The sequence below is a fragment of the Diaporthe batatas genome (assembly GCF_019321695.1).
Source record: "Diaporthe batatas strain CRI 302-4 chromosome Unknown Contig00007, whole genome shotgun sequence".
NCBI classification, from domain to species: Eukaryota; Fungi; Ascomycota; class Sordariomycetes; order Diaporthales; family Diaporthaceae; genus Diaporthe; species Diaporthe batatas.
In genome coordinates this window covers 1,724,351-1,743,121 of record NW_025408554.1, presented here as the reverse complement: position 1 = coordinate 1,743,121, position 18,771 = coordinate 1,724,351, and the positions used below count along the sequence as shown (strand labels likewise).

The following is an 18,771-nucleotide window of genomic DNA, read 5'->3' as shown; positions in this document are numbered from 1 at the left end:
CCGCACGTTCTCGGTACCATTTGCCTGCCGCGAGCCGCACCGGGTGATGAACGCGTGCATGAAGCGGCACGCGACGCCGGAGGAGGAGGACGCGGCGCGCGAGGACTGGTTCGCCAAGCGGCAGGAGCGGGCGAGGGAGAGGCAGGAGAAGGAGCGGCGCAAGGCGGAGCAGCAGCGCTTCATGCGCGAGTGGTGGGGGCTCGAGGAGAGCGAGCGCGAGGAGCAGCTGCGGCGGGCGGCCGAGGAGAAGCTCACGAGGGGGGAGCGCGTCGGCGGGTTCGCCTCGGGCAGCAGGAGGAGGTTTGACGGGGGTGACGGGCAGGGGGAGAAGAAATAGTGTGGCGCGGACTTGGTTGGGGGTGACACATCGACGAGAGGGATATTCACAACAAGCCGGAGGGGAGGGGGGCTCGGATGTGTTGGTGGACTTGCATGATTCGGCGTTCAGGGGTGATGTTTTCAGGCATATCCAGCGACTTGATGGCCTGGGTTAAATTACACCACGCTACTCTGAGAGGCATCTGGAGTCGATGCTCCTGATGAGTGTACATATGCGTGAATGGCGATGGGAATAGATTTGATGTTCAAAGGCGGCGTGCGCTGGTCGGGAGTTGAAGATGACGGCCTGCATATCACGACATTGACCTCCCGACAAGTCCCTAATCAAACAGGTATCTTTGAGCAGCTGGTGTGAGTTGAGTCTTTCAATATTTGTGGTACACACATTAACGTTTTGGCTCGCAAGAGGTCATGTTAGATCTACTGTTGGGATCACATGCGGGCCTTGATCGGGCTGGCCTCGTCGACGAGCTTCTGGACCGTCTCCGCGACGCCCCATGACAGCTCGTATCCTCTGCCACCCAGCCCATACGCATGCACAACGATCTTCCCGGGTGCGATCTCCTCACTCTCCAGTCTCGCGCCGCCGTGGCGGGCTGGCCTTCGCCCTACGACATCTTTCAGGACTCTCACCGAGCCCGATTCATCAGCAATCCTTGGGTGCGTGGCCACAAATGCCCGCACCAGCCTCTCCCTGACTTCCAGGGACGGCTCTGCATCCCAGCTATTGGGCTCCTTGGTGCCGCCTATGATGGTGCCGCCTTCGAAGTTGCGCGGTACGCAGAACGTCCAGCTGCCGTCTGCGTTCTGTCTTGTTACCGTCTCGTGGCAGAGATTGGCGACTAGGCAAGTTTGTCCTTATTTGCTCAGATGTCAGCTCCTGCACCGAGGCCCCAACGAGTAAGGTCGGGGGGTAAAGCGTAAAGCTGGCATACCCCTGATGATGAATGACTTTGGGTCATTGAACCCAATCCCCGAGGCGTTCACTACCGCCCGGATGGGCCCGCCTAGATCTCGCATCTCAAAGACCTCGTCAGGGCGGCTGATTTCCCTGCGGAGGATCCGGCCCCCGCGAAAGACAAACCTGTTGAGCAAGAAGCTGCAGTACACCATGGGGTTGACACACCACGTGTCGTACTCGAAACCCAGGCTGACCTTGTCATCCGGCAGCTCACTGCTCTCCAGGACGCGGAAACCCTCGAGCCCCAGCGCTTTTGCGCTCCCCTCACCACTGCCCTCGCGGACCAGCGCTCGGTACTCGGGCGCAGGGTTCTCGAGGTACTCGATACCCTTCATGAAGGTGATGCCTGCCTGGTTGGGGTTCGACGCCTGCAGTAATCTCATGCGGCGGAAAGTGGCCAGGGCAAGGCGGTGATCCCTCTTGTCGTTGGGCTGGGCGCGGCCATCGACAGGGGGCGGGACCCACCTGTTGTGAGCGCCTCCCCATGGGCTGGTGAAGTTGATCTGGGCCTTGGGGTCTATGAGGGCGAAGGGCATTGGGAAGTCCCGGGCAATGATGGTGACTGCCCCGGGTGCTGCGTGGGCGGCTTCCTGCAGCTGAATGGCGCAGCTCAAGCCGATGACGCCGGCGCTGAGACATGGGGTGTGTTAGTTCTGCTGGGCTGCCAGAGGGAACAGGTGGCGAGGAGGGGGCGTGTGTGTGCACCCTATGACTACGATCTGAGAAGACATGTTCAGCCCGGCTGCCTGGCTGCCCGGTGCTCGTGGTTGGTCGGTCGCAGACACGGCCCAAGTTTGGGTTTGCCCGGTGCTATCACACGTGCGTGGAACGATACTGCGGCTGTGGTGGTGTGCAGGCAAGTGGCGCCCTCGCCTTTCACCGAGAAGCTCACGTCCAGGCCGGCCGAATCTAATGGGTTGATCCAAAGTGAGCAAGCTGAGATGTGGCGAGGAGGGCTAGCGATGCCAGTGTGAGTCTGCATGCCATGAGCTACAACTGCAGCCCTGTCGAGTTCCGAAGTCGCTGATGGTAGTAGCCCAGCCGGCAGGACCTTTCGGAGCCGAGGGCGGGTAGGGCGGGCCAGCCGGCTCAGCTTCCCAGGGACTGCAGCCTGCGGCAGTCGACGACAATCCACCTCGTCTGGCATATATGGCAGCCCAGTCTATGGAATATTACCATCGCGTGATTTCCAATTATAGCGACCCCGATGGCGATTCAAGAAACGGCCGTCTCAATAATATCTGTCATGGGCGCCTCGGCGGAGTCTCGAGCTGGCGCTGGCAGCTGCCCAGAGCATGGGCACGTGCTCTCCTCATCACCCACCAAGGATCGCTGATCGTGCATCGTGCAGCCATGCGCAACCACGCAACCACTGTCAACGACCCAGCCCCAGCCGCAGGCTAGAACATCGCCATCCTGCCGCCCGCACGACCACGGCGTTTGTCGCGTCTGCGTACATATGCGCGGGCTGGGCTGCAGCCGACCGAACGGTGGGAAGAGGCGACCGACAATGGACTTGGTGCACTTGGCCGTACGTGATTGACATGCGAAGCGGGCTTGGGAGGCTGGGCCTGTGGGCATCGAGTCGGACAGAGATTGCCACGGCCTGCCTTCGCCCTCGCTCGGGTGCAGCGTCGGGTCAATGTCAAACGGACAAGAAAGCATTGGCAAAGCTTACCCACGTGGGCGGCCAGAGCCATCTTATAGGCGAGCGCTGCCCACGTCGCCAAGTCTCGCCCAGAGCCTCGAGCAGGACACCATCCCGGAATCATATAAACCTCCACCACAAGGCCTCTTGGCTTCCAAGCCCAGCCCAGCCTGCTGGATCTGCCAAGTCGACACATTTCTCTAAACTTCGACCTCGACCCTGACCAGACAACCCAATTGAGGACACCGAGAGCTTGCCACGCCCGGCCTTGGCTAGCCACCAAGCCTCGACGCGGTCCCTTCCGCTAGGGGTGTGCACCGTGTGCCTCTCCTGCCGCCCGTGGTGTCCAAGCTCCTAGCTCCTAGTGGGCAGCACGACCCAGCGGATATGGACGCCAAAGTGGGCAAAAACGCCCATCAGACTTTCCATCCTCGAGGGACAACGGCCTTCCATGGGATGGCATGGTAGCTTGTGGGGTCCAGGCGACACCCGGGTCTTGGGCGAGCACGTGTGCCCTCTCCTGCCCTCCCAGCGGCGGTGGAGGGCGAGGACGACGCTGGCAGGGCCAGTATATAATATCTTGACTCTCGCCCACCCTCGACATGTGCCAACGCTCGGATTCCTGGATTCAGCGTCAACCCCAAGACTTTTTTTCTAGGCTTGCATCTTGTCATCAGCCGCCAAAATGCTTGACCAGTATACTTACGTCTTTGTGATCGGCACGCTCTTTGCGATGCTCGATGCCTTCAACAATGGCGCAAGTAAGCTTCTTCCTCCAGCTTGGCCCCCTTCTTGGCCGTCCCCCCTTTTCCCCCTCTTCCGGCCTTGGTGTGCTAATAACCGCGTGTGGCAGACGATGTCGCAAACGCCTGGGCAACCAGCGTGTCGTCGAGGTCCATCTCGTACAGGCAGGCCATGATCTTCGGTACCATCTTCGAAATGCTGGGGGCCATCACCGTCGGTGCCCGGACAGCAGACACCATCAAGAACGGAATCATCCCCACCTCTGCCTTCCGGGATAACGCCGGGGTTCAGATGCTCGCTTTCACATGCGCCCTCGCCGCCGCCTCGTCGTGGGTCATGTGGTGCACAAAGCACTCTGCTCACGTCTCATCCACCTACTCCCTCATCTCCGCCGTCGCTGGTGTTGGTGTCGCGACTGTCGGTGCTTCAGAGGTCCAGTGGGGATGGAATGGGGGCAAGGGCTTGGGTGCCATCTTTGCAGGTCTCGGCATGGCACCGGCCATCTCTGCCGGCTTCGGCGCCACCATCTTCATGCTCATCAAGCTGGTCGTGCACATGCGCAAGAACCCGGTCCCCTGGGCCGTCTGGACCTCGCCCTTCTTCTTCCTCATCGCCGGCACCATCTGCACGCTCTCCATTGTCTACAAGGGCTCCCCCAACCTAGGCCTCAACAAGAAGCCCGACTGGTATGTCGCCTCGGTCACCATGGGTACCGGTTTCGGAGTCGCTCTGCTGGCGGCTCTCATCTTCGTCCCATATGTCCACGCCAAGATCATCAAGAGGGATGCCTCGGTCAAGTGGTACCACTGCCTTCAGGGTCCTCTGCTCTTCCGCCGTCCGGCCGTCGCCGAGGCCGAGCGCGCAGTCGTGCCCAATTACGCAGTCGTCCAAGAGGACGAGGACGAAACCGACGCCGCTCACACCGCTCCTGGATCCGTCAGCGGTACCTCGACTCCCACTGAGAAGCAGGCAGACCAGGAGAAGGCCGTCGTCGCCTCCGAGACCAAGCAGCTCACCTACAAGGAGCTACAGGAACAGGGCGACGCCAGGCTGCGCGCAAAGCTGCTCAAGAAGCGCGGGCCGCTGGGCTGGGCCATGCGCACGCTGCGCGACAACCCCATGGGCGCAGGCCAGATCTACGAGCTGCACAACATGAAGATGCTCGTGAAGCGCATCCCCGCCATGATCACCGTCGGTCTGCTGTACGGTCTGCACTACGACATCCATGCCGCGCAGAGCGGCCACGCCGGCACCCCGGAGGGAGCTCGCATGGAGCGTGTCTACGCCAACGCCGAGAAATACCCCAACGAGGTCGAGCACACGTACTCTTTTGTGCAGATCCTGACGGCCTGCACTGCCTCATTCGCCCACGGCGCCAACGACATCGGCAACTCGGTCGGCCCCTGGGCTGTCATCTACTCAGCCTGGTCGACGGGCGAGGCTGCCGCCTCCAAGGCGCCTGTCCCGATCTGGCAGCTTGCTGTCCTGTCTGCTACCATTTCCCTTGGTCTCATCACATATGGTTACAACATCATGAAGGGTAAGCACCAGTTCCCCCATCAACCCCACGCCGCTCAGAGATAAAGAACTAACTCACCAAACAATAGTCATGGGTAACAAGATCACATACCACTCCCCCAGCCGTGGCTGCTCCATGGAGATGGGTGCTGCCGTCACCGTCCTGGTCTTCTCGCAGTTCTCCCTCCCCGTTTCCACGTCCATGTGCATCACCGGTGCCACCGTTGGTGTCGGTCTGTGCAACGGCACGCTCAAGGCCGTCAACTTCCAGCGTGTCGGCCTGCTCGTCATCGCATGGATCGCCACCATCCCCATTGCCGGCACACTGGGCGGCGTTCTCATGGGTCTTTTCCTTAACGCACCTCATTTTTTGGAGGGCTAAGGCAAACCCCCGGCAGGGGTTGATTCTCTTTTGGGCATCTGCTTTACTTTCTGTTTTTGTTTGGGAACTTGGGACGGTACCGGAAAATACTTTTACATTTACATGAGCAAGTCAAGCGATTGGGCATCTCCTAGACCCTTTTTAGAGATCTTGTTGGCGACGCATACCCTTATAGGACATCATGACCATTATGCATCATTCGTTGACCAAGTCTTCATTGTTGTTCCGACTGCGTGACTGTGCCTGTTGGTATTCAAAATGTAACGTACCCGGCCCACATTCCGACCACCCCCCGATATCAAGTGACACCTTGTAGCTACTCACTCATTGAGGCTGGGTAACAGAAGCTACCTAGAAACAGTAACATCATGGATGTCATCAGAGAATGATTTGACTAAATTTTCCTTAACTCGTTTAGGCAGTCCGGTGGTTGACCACCTGGGCAGTACCTGTGAGAAGCCACTCTCGACTAGTCCAGGCAAGGAGCCTCGCTGCTGCCACTGCCACTCTAACACAAGACGTTGGGCGGCTTCCTGCACTCGCCAGCGCGGTGGTTATTATCTCGAACCTTGAACTCGGCACCGTCGTCCGAGTCCTCACTCAGATTGTCAGTGTCAACACTGCTGAATTCGCTGTCTGACGCAGCGTTCTTGTCCTTGTTCTGTTCATCACTCCTAGTCTTTGGCTCGGCTCGGGCTTGGGCTCAGGAAAGGCCCGAGCTCGAACGTCATTCATCTTGCGGAGTGCATATTGGCGGCTGCTCTTGCGGTTGGTGGCGATCACGAAGCAGCAGGCACCCTTGTAATTGCCAGATCACCTGCTCGTAGATGGCACATGTTCGGCGCTTGTATGGTACTCTTCATCCAAGCTCAGGTTTTCCGAGATTGGCACCTTTGAGAACATGATCAAAATCAGTGGGGGACTCTTGGGAAGACATGAGAAAATTCTAGGCAAGACTTGTTTTCATAAACCTTGATAGTCGCCCTTGGAAAAACCTCTGTTGGCGTCCTTCATGTTCTCTATGATGCCGTGTGTACCTGTGGAATCCAAATACAAAGAGGCTGGTGAACTTCGCCTCATCTGCGGGCACCAGTGCTAGCCCTGGCAGGTTTGGAACACGCCGTAAATTTTGCTTGCCATTGCGAGGGCCACCTTTGCAAAATCAGGGAACGGGCCACAGGTCGCTCGGCTCTAGGGCCTCCGCCGATTCTGGCGTTCTTGATTCGCGCGATGAAGATTCCAAAATCATCAAGCTTACTAGCCAGGTCTTTAAGCGTTTACCACTGTGTGAAGGGGCCGCCTACGCCTACGGATGTGTAAGGCCTAAGAGCGAGACCACTCAAACCACGCTCAAAGGGCCGCTCCATGCGACGAATTATGCTGGAGCGTCGCCCGCGGCCGCGTCCCAGAAACTCTCGGTTCTGTTCAGGTGGACTCGAGAGGGCAATGTGTTCACCATGATCTCGGTACATCTCCACGAGGCACGTTCAAGGCTGAGAGTGCCAGGTACGGTACATGCCTGCGCTGTAGTAGGCTTCCCGGCCCAGCAGCAGTTCGACAGTGCGTTTCCATCAGGCTGTGTCAAAAGCTCAATCTGGTGGAGTCTTCTGAGTACACCTTGTGTTGGATTGGCCAGAGGGTGCATGTAGGATGTCTCTGGCCAGTGTGTCTTTCATGCAAGCTTCTCGTTGTGCGGCGTTCATCAGTGGAGTGGAGCTTTACTTTTCTTCAGTTTAATTTTCTCCAACACTGGCATTGTCGTAGGTCAATGACAAATCGGCAAGCTTATGCTTGTCTTCTGTATTCAGACACCATGGCCATCCTGTACCGTATCTCGTGGAGCGTTCTACCCGTTGCCATCGACATGATCTGAGTCGATGATTATCTTGACAATAATTTGTTTGCCACGGACACGACGGAAATGGACCAGGGGAAAGTGCAGCCTTAGGGGGGTTTGACCCTTGGCACTGGTCGATGTGGGGGGAATACATCATGTCTTGATACCGCACAATCTTTCTCGATGCCGTACAGCATCAGTCGATACCGTTCATATTGGCGGCGGGATTCATTTGCATAGTACCAGCCTAGCACCCGACGAGGAAGGTCATCCAAAGCGTCAAAGAGATCGTCTAGACCCCAAAGAGGTGCAGGAGGTGAGTCGGGCCTCATGTCGTTGAATAATAGGTGGGATATGGTGCGTTGAACCACGGTATAAACGTCTGCCCCGTAATCTGGAGGGAGGACCGCCTCGCTGTGAGCGTCAGACGAGATGCCAAGCAACGCGTAGATACGGTCCCTGGGATCGCTGGCCTGGCTGGAGCGGAATTTGTACAGGAGAGTCTTGAGTTCGCGATTGGAAGTCCACCAAGACTTTTGCCTGAGAGGGCCCGGCATGATATCAAGAACGGCCTGAACGTGAGCATCAACCTTGTCCAAGCCCAGGAGAGCCGGCAGCTGAGCAAAGGTCCTGGCTGAAACGTCCTTTGAACCACACAGAATAACTGCTGACCTCGCGCTTGCTACCTCTTGCAGGACCCAGACGCGTCGGAACCATGGTCTAGCAAGGAGCTCTTGCAATGCCGCGTAGGCCTGGCGGAACAAGTCGGACGCTGGCCCTCCATTCGCCACCACAATTGATTCCCATTCCTGCTCCCAAGCCTTTGTCTTGGAGGCATTCAGATCGAGTGTCTTTGCGAGGCCCATGAGCAGGTCGCTGCCTTCGATGCTTGGTCCTAGCCAGATGATGACCTTCTCCGCGAGCTTGTAAACCAGCCTCATCTGGCCAACCTGGTGGCTCTTTTCTGCATCAGAGGCCTGGTCTATGCAGATTGCATCAACCCAGAGGAGTCGGTCCTGATGTGGTAATCTCAGGGCCCTCAAGGCCGTGTTGAGGTTGGCCGTCACGCTGAAGGACTGCTGGTTGACGGTGATGTCCTGCTTGGAGGAAGCGTCGCCCCAGGTGTAAGACAGTGCCTCGTAGGGCACTCCGTCGACCTCATGGAGATAGGCGTCGAACAACTCGCAGCGGACTGGCTCTGCAGGGTAGCCCTTCTCCAGCCTAAGAAGTCGAATAGCGTCTCTCCCGAGGTCGAGACGGGTGTATCCATGTGAGGCCATCCCTGATGTCAACAAATGAGGCCGATTTTGGGGGGTTGATAGCAAGTGGGGTTAAGAACCCATGCAAGCCAGGCCCAACTGCGACTGCCCTGTTGTTGTTGTTCTTTCAGGGTTTTGAACCACATAGGTCTAACCCTTCACAGGAGCAGACAACTATTTTATAAGTCAAAGTCACTAGACGGCCATATGCGGTTAGATACACAAACAGTGAGTACTCGTATCTTCACCAGAATCATCATCTGAATCAACCACAAGTAAAGTGAATAGCTGAGATAGCTGATACCAGATAGAGTCAATAAAGGGAACCTAGGTCACTACAAAACCTGTTGCTCTGTGTACGCCTTTTTTTTTTTTTTTCAACAGTGTGCTTGTGTGTACCTCTGAATATTGGTGCTACAATCATGCCAGAGACGGTCTAGTCTGTCTGCAAGTCTATCAAGGATTTGAGCATGTAGGATGGGTACCACTGAGAAGGTGAATCATTATATTGGAGTGAATTGAGACGGAGAAAAAAAGGAGAAGAGGATTCCGGGTCGAGGTAAGTATAACGAGCAGAGTGCGGACTGGTTCATAGGCCCCGGCCCAGGCACTTTCAGAACTTCACCGTATCCCTGGGGAGGACGGTCGAGGTCCCTCGGTTTCGAACAGGATATATTACGGTGCTTTCACGGCATCAGATGTGAACAAAGACGTCGACCGGTTGGGCTCGTGATTTCCAAGCACGTAGAAGAGGACCTCGAATTGGCGCAGCTGACGAGTCAGGAGGCCAAGCGCTTGGTGTATGCAGTGGTACCTGTGGGCTTGGTGCGCTGCCGATGTCAGATACAAAGCATCGGCCCCCACCGAGAAATGCGGCGTGGGAAGCACCGGGCTGCGGGGGCTTGGCCCACGGAGATCCGACCGTCGTGTTGTTGAGACATGGGTCGGGAAGAGGGCGATGGGGTTGCACAATGTCGACGACTTCACTCACCTCGTCAGCGCCACTGGTAGTGTGGTTAGTGTGCGGATGCGGCCGCCGCCTAACACATTTGTTACCTAAATGCTGGGTAAACAAGCGGCCGGCGACATGCCCCGTGGCCCCGACTCGATGGCAGCGAGACCGACCGTCGCATCCGCGAGCGCTAAAGTACACAGGCAAACAGGCCAGTCAGCCAGTGTAGTGTGCAGCTGAGTGAGAGAGCCGTTGTGCTGCAGGAAGGCGGGAAATTTCCAACAAGGCCAAATCTTGCCAATCACGGGCGAGCTCGGCGGGGCAGGGGGGCAGGAGGGCACGCAGATCTCGCTCCCCCGCGCGAAACCTGCCCGTTTTTGTCGCCGGGCGTCTAACTGCAGCGTGACGGGCCCAACCATTGGACACGGAGGATTGACACCACTTAGACGACCCCTGTCTTGCTATTTTGAACATGAGCCCGTCCGGGCCATTTTACGTACCACCACCACGCAAATCCCGTGCCAGAGGGACCTACACAGTACCTCCCCGCCCAGCCAGAGAGCCGCCCGGCACACGACGAGCTCCCGCCGCCGTCCAGATCGCCCCAGACAAGACCTGGCAATGTACCCACAGCGCTTAAAATAACCATAGATATCCTGCGGGTGAGCGGGTGCGGACGCCATGTGCTTCTCGAATGACCGTCGCCCACCGACCAAGGATCTAGCCTATCTCCCGGCTTCTGTCTAATCAAGAAGCTTGGTCCCTTTTTTCACACTCTGTACCTCCTGATATAGTCTGCTTTTCCGCATCTGCCGGGCCCAAAGTAAAATTGCTGTGCTCTTCTCCATCGCATTACGCCCTCGAAGCCTTCAGTCGGTCCTGGCTTCGCTCTGTTGCTAGCAAACATGCGTCGGTAATAGATTTCGGCGCCCATCATCTCACCTCCAGCTTCCCGTCCGAGCCTGGGTGCTCGCCTCGAGGAAAGGGAATAGAAGAACAAGGGCAGACTTGGAGCCGGGACATCTGCTCGGGGCAGACACACGACTTCAACAATGTCGACAGGACCATCCCAGCAAGGGACATTTTCCCTGTTCCCCAAGGAACGTCCGCCGTCCAGGACCCAAAACGCCACCCCAGGACGCCCCTCGATAGATTCAGCATCTCGGGACTCCCCCTCCAGAGCAGGAAGACGCACTCCGCTAGAGCGCAACATGTCCGTCCGTGACGGCAAGAAGGCCCCTGCGAGCCAGGCCACAGGCCCTTCCATGGGCCCCTCCATGGGCTCCCCCGAGCCCGTAGACACAGGCGAGAGCACTGTTGTCTGGCCATCCGAAAGCAGACAGGCAGAGCCCATAATACAGCGGCCGGCCGCCGTTGTCACCGTCGACCCTCCCGCTCGCTGTGGCACTGCCTTCTCCGAGGCCCAGACCCTCGTCCGCGCCAACAGCGACCGGTCCAGGAACTCGATAGCCAAGCCACCACTGGACAACCGAGCGACCCAGTACGGGGAAGGGTCATCAGAGGCCCCCCTGCGCTCCATATTCCCAGAGTACAACCCAAACCTCCCGCTCTCCCAACAAAACTACTACCCCCCACAGTCAAGTCCAACACACCCGGCCAACATCCCGGCCGGGGCCATCAGCCGCCGCCTATACTCACCCACGTCTGAAGAGAGGCCCGAGCACAATGAGGACACCACCAGCCCTCTGCGGAGCCCCATGAGCGCCAATAGTTCCCGGACCCACCAACAGACGGCCACCCGGAAATGGCCGCCGCCGAGGGTGAACGTGAAGCCCTCGACCCCGGAGCCGAGCAGCACCGAGGAGCTGCGCAACTTCTGGAAGGTCGCCAACGGGTGGAAGGCGACGGGCTCCGAGGGCCGGGTGTACACGTTCGCGGTGTCGGGCGAGCGGGACACGCCCATCTACACGCTGGGGTCCAGGTCGTCGCAGCCCTTCTACCGGCTCAAGCTGGACCCGACGTCGGCGTCGGCGTACGTGTCGCTGTCGCGCTTCGACCCGAGCAAGCCGTACAAGCCGCCGGTGCCGCCCAAGGACGGCGGCAGCAGCCCCAGGGGCGGCAGCAGCGAGAGCGTGGCCGGGGCCGGGGCCGGCGAGCCGGGCGCCAAGGGCTGGCAGGAGGTGCTGAGCACGACGCTGGAGGAGACGGCGCGGCACCACGCGCCGCACGACGGCCTGGTGGCGCTGCTGTACCCGCTGCCCGCGGCGAAGCTGGCGGTGGAGAGCCGCTTCACCAACGCGGCGGCGTTCGCGACGGCGGAGCGCGAGTGCGCGCGCCTGGTGTGGGACGACGACAGCGGCAACCACTTCCTGGTGCACCCGGCGCTGGCCATGCCCTTCTGCGTGACGGTGGAGCGGAACCCGGCGTGGAGCCGCACAGAGTACACGCTCGAGCACGTCGAGAGCCCGCAGCACCTGGCGCGGCTGACGCGCGACGGCACCGGCACCGGGTGGCTCGAGGTCGACACGGGCATCGCCGCCAAGATCGACGCCGTCTACCTGGCCGACGTGGCCGTCGCGGCCCTCATGCTCGTCGCGCACGCCGACGGCGAGTTCAGCCGCGTCGAGGTCTTTGACCCGCCGCCGCCGCCGGCGTCGCTGCGCAGCGAGAGCAGGCAGGGCCAGGGCCAGCAGGACGGGAGGGGCAGCCGCCTCGGCCGCATGAGCCCGCGCGCCAACAGCGGGGACAAGAAGGACAAGAAGGCGGGCAGGACGCGCCTGGAGGAGTTCGAGCTGGACCTCGAGAGCCAGACGAGCGACCTCAAGAAGCACTCCAAGAGGCGGAGCAAGGACGAGGACAAGATGCCCGGCTGCGCGAGGGTCATCATCTCGCTGCTGAGCGCCATCTTCAAGTGCTTCATCTGGTGCGCCACGGTCCTGTTCAAGGCGCTGACGGGGTGTATCTCGTTGTTCGCCAGGTGTGTGACTTCTGAGAAGTTTTAGACATGTGTTTGTATGCGTGCGTGTGCGTGTGCGTGTGTGTGGTGTAGCCAACAGCGGGCAAATGTTATTGTATGAACTGGATGAGTAAAACGAATAGGGCGAGACACCCGGTAATGGTTCCGAGCTAGTCGCAGGATTATGCATTCAAAGGCTGGTCTTTGGGGGAGTTTTTCTTTTCTTATTTTCTTCTTTTCAAACCCCAACATGATACCTCGCAGGCAGGGCGCGCGATGTTCGGGTATAAGAACAGATCTGGACGATCCTACGGGGTTGAACAACCGGCGGCCCCCGCCTGCGGCAGCAAGAGCAGAAAAATCTAAAGATCCTACCTCTTGCGTTCCCGAATCTTGATCTTCTGGCCCCTCTTCGTGACGCTTGCCACCGTGGCCGTCTTGGCCATCCGCGCCCGCTGCAGCTCGAGCGCATTCTCCGCGTCCGTGAGAGCCTTGAGTTTCTTCCTCGCGTTCCGCAGCTTCGTGCGTAACCGCTCTGCGTTCTGTGCTCTCTTTCTTGCCTCGCGGTCCTTCTCGCTGTCGGGGCCCTCCAGGTCGTCATCGTCCATATCCACGTCGTCGTCGTCGCTGTCCTGCTCGGGCAACTTTTCCTCGAGTTCCTCTTCTGTCTCAGCAAACACAATCTTTTTTGGTTTTGATTGTGGCTGTGCCTTTCTGGGTGCGACATCGTCGTCGCTGTCAAAGTCGTCCTCGCCATCGTCCTCGTCATCGTCCCCGGCATGCACGCCCGCAAAGGTCCCGGCGATGACAGCCTTTTGCTCGAGTTCTCTGACCTCCTTGGCGACGACATTGCGCACGGTGCGCAGGTAGCCAATGTCTTGGGTCTTAAGAAGTCTGACCGTGTCCATGTCCATGGCCTTGTTCCCTCTGTCGCCGGCTATGGTGCCGTCCCACTTCTTGCCTGCTGACAGCTTCCCTGAGGAGAACTTGCCCCGGGACACCATGCCAAAGTAGAATTCATCTTCGTTTCGCTCGGCAGCTTTTTGTTTGAGGCTCTTGAGGACGGTCTGTTTCTTTTTGTGGTCTTTTGCACGTAGGGAGTAATCCTGGCTCGCTGTTAGCCGGGACGCGGTGGACTGGGGGGCATTGTAGAGTGAAGGTGTACCTTGTGCTTCTCGAGGAGGCCGAGTTTCTCACGGCCTCTGAGCTGGCCTCTCTCGCGGTGCGAGCGCCGCTGTATCGAGTTCCGCATGGACGACATTTTTGCTGCTTGTCTTGGTGTTGGCTGGTTGCTGAGGAAGAAACCGTCGCAAGACAAAAGGGCTGGCAACCCGGTCTGGGAAAATCTTAAGGTTGCGGCCGATAAGATAAGACCTTGGGGCGCTGTGTACTCCGTAGAGCCGTTAGCCTGCCCAGTTGGGTGCACTCAGACTGCCCTGAGACTTATCAGCCACCCGCGGCAAGCCAGCTGGACAAGCAGGACGCTCAAAATTGGGATCTCGAAGGGTGACCGCTGAGGGGACAATTGGACATTTTGTTTATGTGAATTGAACCTACCTGGAATTTTTAGAGAGCTAGAGCGGGGAGCTGGCCCTCCCCTTGCCGTACGTCAACGTCGAGTACAAGAGAGGCGCTAGCTACCACCAGCCAGACCCACACGGAGCATGCAATGAGCTTATGGTCTCAGGACCCTTCCGGACATGGCAGGTACTTGTGTAAGTAGGGAGTGAGGACGGGCCACTGGGAGTAAGATTGGCTTTGGCTGCGCCATAGAGCCGTGGGTAAAATGGACCCAGGGGTGAGTGAGCACATACACTTACACCCTTACCCATCCCAGGGCCACCGATCCAGGCCTTGACCCGCTGGTCCATTGCGACACAAGGTCGATATATGCCTGCAGCCCCTTTTCCAGACCTTCTATTCCGGGGCCCACAGGCTTCTCTCGATCCCGGCAACGAACCCCAGACCCTCCCAAGCCTCCTTCTCAAATACGAAGCTGCCATGACTGTGATGTCACAAATTAACTGCGTGCGATTACATGTTACAAGCTCTGCCTGGTGCCTGGGTGTCCGCAACTTGAACCTCCTGTGGGACAACCTCCTATAGGATGACCCCCCGTGAGACAACCTCCTAACCTCCCAGAGCATAATCTCCTCATTGGCTGCTCGCTTCTCAGAGTTTGCAAGGCGCGTCTACAGGCCTACCCTTCCAACTTCTTTCTATACGAAGTCCGCCATTTGGTTGAATCATGGCATATCGCTGCCACCACCCGACCGTGAAACCACACAGTGGGCCTCCACCGTCCCCCTCCCCGGGGTGAAAGACTGGAAGGGCCTGCAGGCTGCAACAGCACTGCCGATCAACTTTCCTTTCCGATGAGGTTGGCTTTTATCCCTGCCTGTTTGCCAACGTTTGGTACAAGGAGCTTTGTGGCTGGCCGCTGGGAGCCCAAGCTGGGACCACGGACGGGACCCATTCTTCTGAGCACCTTGTCTGAGAGAGAAATGGAAATGTAGGCCTCTCCTTCTCTTCCTGTCCTCTTTCTCCCAAGCCTTGTGTCTATATTCCCCGTGACATATACAAGGCTCTGTTGGTCTTTCTTCGTTCGCTTCGTCCCGGGGTCCTCGTTCCATTTGCTACCCTACCTAGGCAATGGCCATCCTGACCACCCCTCGCAAGCCACTCAGGCTGGTATTGTTTGTTGGCTTTGTTTTGGCCATCTCATTTTTCACTCTCTCCTCCGAATACTTCGAGTCGTCGAACCTCGCTCTCTACATAAATCATCCCTATGCATACGTCCGCAGCAGCTATGACTGGGGGCGTCGCAAGCAGAGACATCCTGTCTCATCCTACGCAACCCCGTCTCAGGACCCTCCCCATCAGCTGCCCAGAGTACAGTTCGAATTCGAGGAGGGTCAAGGCGTCCAGGAGTCCCGAAGAAGGGAGGTGAAAAACACATTCAAGAAGTGCTGGCACAACTATAGGAAATATGCGTGGGGGTACGACGAGCTGAAACCCATCTCCGGGATGGGGACCAATACCTTCTCAGGCTGGGGTGCTACACTTGTTGACTCTCTGGACGCTCTATGGATCATGGACATGAAGCTGGAATTTAGGGAGGCCATTCACCAGGTTGTCTCGATCGATTGGGATTTTCACCCAGATGACCAAATGTGCAATACGTTCGAAACTACCATTCGATATCTGGGTGGCCTTCTCGCCGCATACGACCTCAGCAATGAGACAGTCATCCTACACAAGGCCATTGAGCTCGGCGAAATGCTCTATAGCGCATTCGACACCCCGAACCGGATGCCAGCCAACTCGTTCAATTTCCAGAGGGCTAAGGAGGGCGAACTCCTTCCCTCCGCACGCGAGATCTCGGCCAACGTCGGGAGCCTATCGATGGAGTTCACGCGGCTGTCGCAGCTTACAGGAGATCCCAAATTCTTCGACGCGACCGAGCGGGTCAAGAAGGAGCTCAAGCGGACTCAGGATGGCACCAAGCTCCCCGGGCTCTGGCCGACCTATGTCGATGTTCAAAACGGGTTTTTGACACCTGACAGCTCATTTACGCTCGGCTCCATGGCCGACTCGCTGTACGAGTATCTTCCAAAGATGTACGCGCTGCTGGGCGGCCTGGATGACTGCTACATGGAAATGTACCTCAAGGCTGTCAACACGGCCAAGGCCTTCCTCCTCTTCCGGCCCATGCTGCCCGACACGGAGAGCGACGTCGACATCCTATTCTCGGGCACTGTGCTCTCGAATGGTCTGGGGATAATCGACCTACAGCCACAGGGCCAGCACCTGACCTGCTTCGTGGGGGGCATGTTCGCCCTCGGCGCAAAGCTGTTCGGCATCCCCGAGGACCTAGAGATCGGCGCTCAGCTGGCACGGGGCTGCCACTGGGCGTATAAAACGATGCCTGCTGGTGTCATGCCCGAGGAGTTCTCCATGGTCCCCTGCAAGGAGGCAAACATGGGCAAGTGCTCGTGGGACGAGGAACGATGGGAGAAGGAGGGCAACAAGAACTTTCCCAAGGGCTTCTCCAGTGTCCATGCCCCCGGATACTTCCTACGGCCCGAGGCTATCGAGAGCCTCTTCTACCTCTATCGCATCACGGGCGACTCCAAGTGGCAGGACATGGCTTGGGACATGTTCCAGAACATCAAGAAGGTCACCGAGACCAAGTATGGCTTCTCTGCCATCGAGGACGTGACCAGGGGCACCTCGCCCAAGAAGCTCGACTCCATGGAGAGCTTCTGGCTCGCCGAGACCCTCAAGTATTTTTATCTGATCTTTTCTGAGCCAGAATTGATCAGCTTGGACGACTACGCGTTTAACACGGAGGCGCACCCTCTGCGGATACCGAAGCCATGACTGGAGAAATGGGGAAGAGCCAAGCGTGGACTTGGACTTCGCACCGGCACAAACGACATCTTGCCCGCAGCATGTGAGACGCCGCATCCATATGCGAGCGTATGATGTCTAGTCTGGGCGGGAAAAAGATCGTCTTCGTGTAGCATAACCGGCAAACAGGATGTGTGAAATAAGGACGCGCACACCAATTTCAATTTGAACGCCATTTCCCAAAGGTGTCTACTAGTTGCATCGTCGGGGAAACTGCTAATGGGATACCTGGAATAATTGGGGCATGGTCATGATCTTATCGCATTGCATGGAGTTACTGGGAATCGGTTGGACTATAGAAACTCGACAGAATGGCCGGAAGGGTTGTATTCTCACACTATATAACATAATGCTCACTGCACAAATTTCTCGTAGATATATAGGTATCTTGGTAATTTCACATCTATCCGCAAAAGAGTCTTTTAGCACCATCATCTCAAAAAAGATGGAGAAAAAGAAATAAATTATGATCACTCTGTTGCGCACAAGTCGCGTCCTCGCATGATGCACTTCACAGGGCGAAGCCATCAACACTCTAAGAGCATCGACGTCCCGTCAGCAATACCTAGCTAGGATGTCTGCAGCGTAAGGATCATATGCGCTCCACCCTCGGAAGTTGTCCAGGGGGTTCGCAATGAGTTCTGACAGCTGTGACTTGCTGTAATACGTACTCCGTACACTTGGTCAGTACTATTATCCGGGGATGGTTTTGGGTATCATGTCAAACGCTCCACCCAGACAGCAATGAGGACCTGCCCCTTGCACCCTGACTAAACCCATGCATCCTGTGCATTCTCTGCAACCAACGGTGCGTTGAGCGTCTCTATCCTTCCAACCTGAAGCTGATTCGGATGACGCCTTGGCATATGTTGGCATCTCATCCTTGTCGAGTCAATAGATTCCCTTTGCGGATCGCCACCGACCGTTTCTCGACCTTTTTCTCTCCGAGGGCCTCGGTCTTGGTAGGAACTCCCAAAAGCTCCGACAATGAGAGCGACGAATAAGTCTTGGTAACGGGAAGCTGGCGATTTGCAACTTGGACTGCATGCGATCACCGATCGGCTCGAGTGTGATTTCGTGGGGCCGGCGTTCAGAAAGCGGCCGCTCATAATCCTGGGCCGCCTGCGCTGCCATTACGTTGTAGATGTTCGAGGTTCACCTTGCTCAAGTCCACGTTGAGCGGGCTGCGTCTCATGTGTCAACGTCCGAGCTTCGACGTGGCGACGTTTGTGAAAAGGAGGGTGAGAGAGGTGGGTGGTATTATGTGTGACATACGCTTTCAGTTCGTCAGAGACTACACCCCCTCTCGCCTCGACCTGCTCGACGAGGCGTCGGCGCTCCTGGATCTGCTCCAGTATGAACTGCACTGAGACATTCAGGACGTGGCCCTCGGAGCGGCCCTGGCCTTCTAGACCCGGGACGATGGATGCCATTTTGTCAAAGCCATCGCGGATGGCCTGCCTCCGTTTTTGTTCTTTGGGGGGATGTTAGCCAAAAGCCGTTGGGGACTGGGTTGGGAATCGCGTCCACGCGGGCGCATCCGTTGTACGAGTTTGTCTGTGGGATGGAGACGTACCCGAGGAGATGTGATTCTGACGCTTCTGTTCTTCTGTCAGCCGGGGCTTCTCCTCTTGGCCGTTGGCGCCGTCGCGTGGGGATGACTTGTCGGGAGAAGACATGATGGCAAATGCGCTCAGGGCCGTGATGCAAAGAATGGACCGTTGATGTGCTAATGGTGGATGAGCCGGGCTTGTCCTCTTGTCCTCTTGGGGTCCTACTCCTCCTTGTGCTACCGTTTCCT

General features: G+C 57.7%; 7 protein-coding genes across 7 annotated transcripts; 3 read left to right on the top strand and 4 right to left on the bottom strand.

Annotated features, from left to right (window-relative positions):
* Positions 1-692: 692 nt before the first annotated feature.
* KVR01_006621 (uncharacterized protein) lies at positions 693-2,357 on the bottom strand. Its single transcript, XM_044788513.1, has 3 exons — positions 2,006-2,357; positions 1,275-1,930; positions 693-1,196 (listed from the first exon to the last, which is right to left on the bottom strand). Exons 1-3 carry the CDS (start codon positions 2,029-2,031, stop codon positions 772-774), a joined length of 1,107 nt encoding a protein of 368 aa, XP_044644052.1. The 5' UTR covers positions 2,032-2,357; the 3' UTR covers positions 693-771.
* On the top strand, positions 2,247-7,846 carry KVR01_006766 (uncharacterized protein). Its single transcript, XM_044787101.1, has 4 exons — positions 2,247-2,270; positions 2,337-3,709; positions 3,802-5,232; positions 5,300-7,846. Exons 2-4 carry the CDS (start codon positions 3,634-3,636, stop codon positions 5,590-5,592), a joined length of 1,800 nt encoding a protein of 599 aa, XP_044644197.1. The 5' UTR covers positions 2,247-2,270; positions 2,337-3,633; the 3' UTR covers positions 5,593-7,846.
* Positions 5,996-9,354, bottom strand: KVR01_006825 (uncharacterized protein). Its single transcript, XM_044787372.1, has 2 exons — positions 8,993-9,354; positions 5,996-8,883 (listed from the first exon to the last, which is right to left on the bottom strand). Exon 2 carries the CDS (start codon positions 8,707-8,709, stop codon positions 7,537-7,539), a length of 1,173 nt encoding a protein of 390 aa, XP_044644256.1. The 5' UTR covers positions 8,710-8,883; positions 8,993-9,354; the 3' UTR covers positions 5,996-7,536.
* Positions 9,355-10,692: 1,338 nt separating this feature from the next.
* KVR01_006633 (uncharacterized protein) lies at positions 10,693-12,603 on the top strand (the record flags this gene model as incomplete). Its single annotated transcript, XM_044791988.1, has 1 exon — positions 10,693-12,603. The coding sequence occupies one exon, from the start codon at positions 10,693-10,695 to the stop codon at positions 12,601-12,603; it is 1,911 nt and encodes a 636-aa protein (XP_044644064.1).
* A 325-nt stretch (positions 12,604-12,928) lies between these two features.
* Positions 12,929-13,818, bottom strand: KVR01_006712 (rRNA-processing protein UTP11; the record flags this gene model as incomplete). Its single annotated transcript, XM_044789356.1, has 2 exons — positions 12,929-13,663; positions 13,723-13,818. 2 exons carry the CDS (start codon positions 13,816-13,818, stop codon positions 12,929-12,931), a joined length of 831 nt encoding a protein of 276 aa, XP_044644143.1.
* Positions 13,819-15,209: 1,391 nt separating this feature from the next.
* On the top strand, positions 15,210-16,940 carry KVR01_006912 (uncharacterized protein; the record flags this gene model as incomplete). The annotated part of the gene is made up of 1 exon (XM_044786974.1): positions 15,210-16,940. The coding sequence occupies one exon, from the start codon at positions 15,210-15,212 to the stop codon at positions 16,938-16,940; it is 1,731 nt and encodes a 576-aa protein (XP_044644343.1).
* A 1,135-nt stretch (positions 16,941-18,075) lies between these two features.
* Positions 18,076-18,649, bottom strand: KVR01_006904 (uncharacterized protein; the record flags this gene model as incomplete). Its single annotated transcript, XM_044784017.1, has 3 exons — positions 18,076-18,154; positions 18,246-18,444; positions 18,547-18,649. 3 exons carry the CDS (start codon positions 18,647-18,649, stop codon positions 18,076-18,078), a joined length of 381 nt encoding a protein of 126 aa, XP_044644335.1.
* Between the last annotated feature and the right edge of the window lie 122 nt (positions 18,650-18,771).

Coding starts and splice junctions, on each gene's coding strand:
- KVR01_006825 (XM_044787372.1), bottom strand. CDS start 8,709: ATGGCCTCACATGGATACACCCGTCTCGACCTCGGGAGAGACGCTATT.
- KVR01_006766 (XM_044787101.1), top strand. CDS start 3,634: ATGCTTGACCAGTATACTTACGTCTTTGTGATCGGCACGCTCTTTGCG. Junction 3,710..3,801: donor TGCCTTCAACAATGGCGCAA/GTAAGCTTCTTC, acceptor CGCGTGTGGCAG/ACGATGTCGCAAACGCCTGG. Junction 5,233..5,299: donor TGGTTACAACATCATGAAGG/GTAAGCACCAGT, acceptor ACCAAACAATAG/TCATGGGTAACAAGATCACA.
- KVR01_006621 (XM_044788513.1), bottom strand. CDS start 2,031: ATGTCTTCTCAGATCGTAGTCATAGG. Junction 1,931..2,005: donor TCTCAGATCGTAGTCATAGG/GTGCACACACAC, acceptor CCCATGTCTCAG/CGCCGGCGTCATCGGCTTGA. Junction 1,197..1,274: donor AAAGTCATTCATCATCAGGG/GTATGCCAGCTT, acceptor TGAGCAAATAAG/GACAAACTTGCCTAGTCGCC.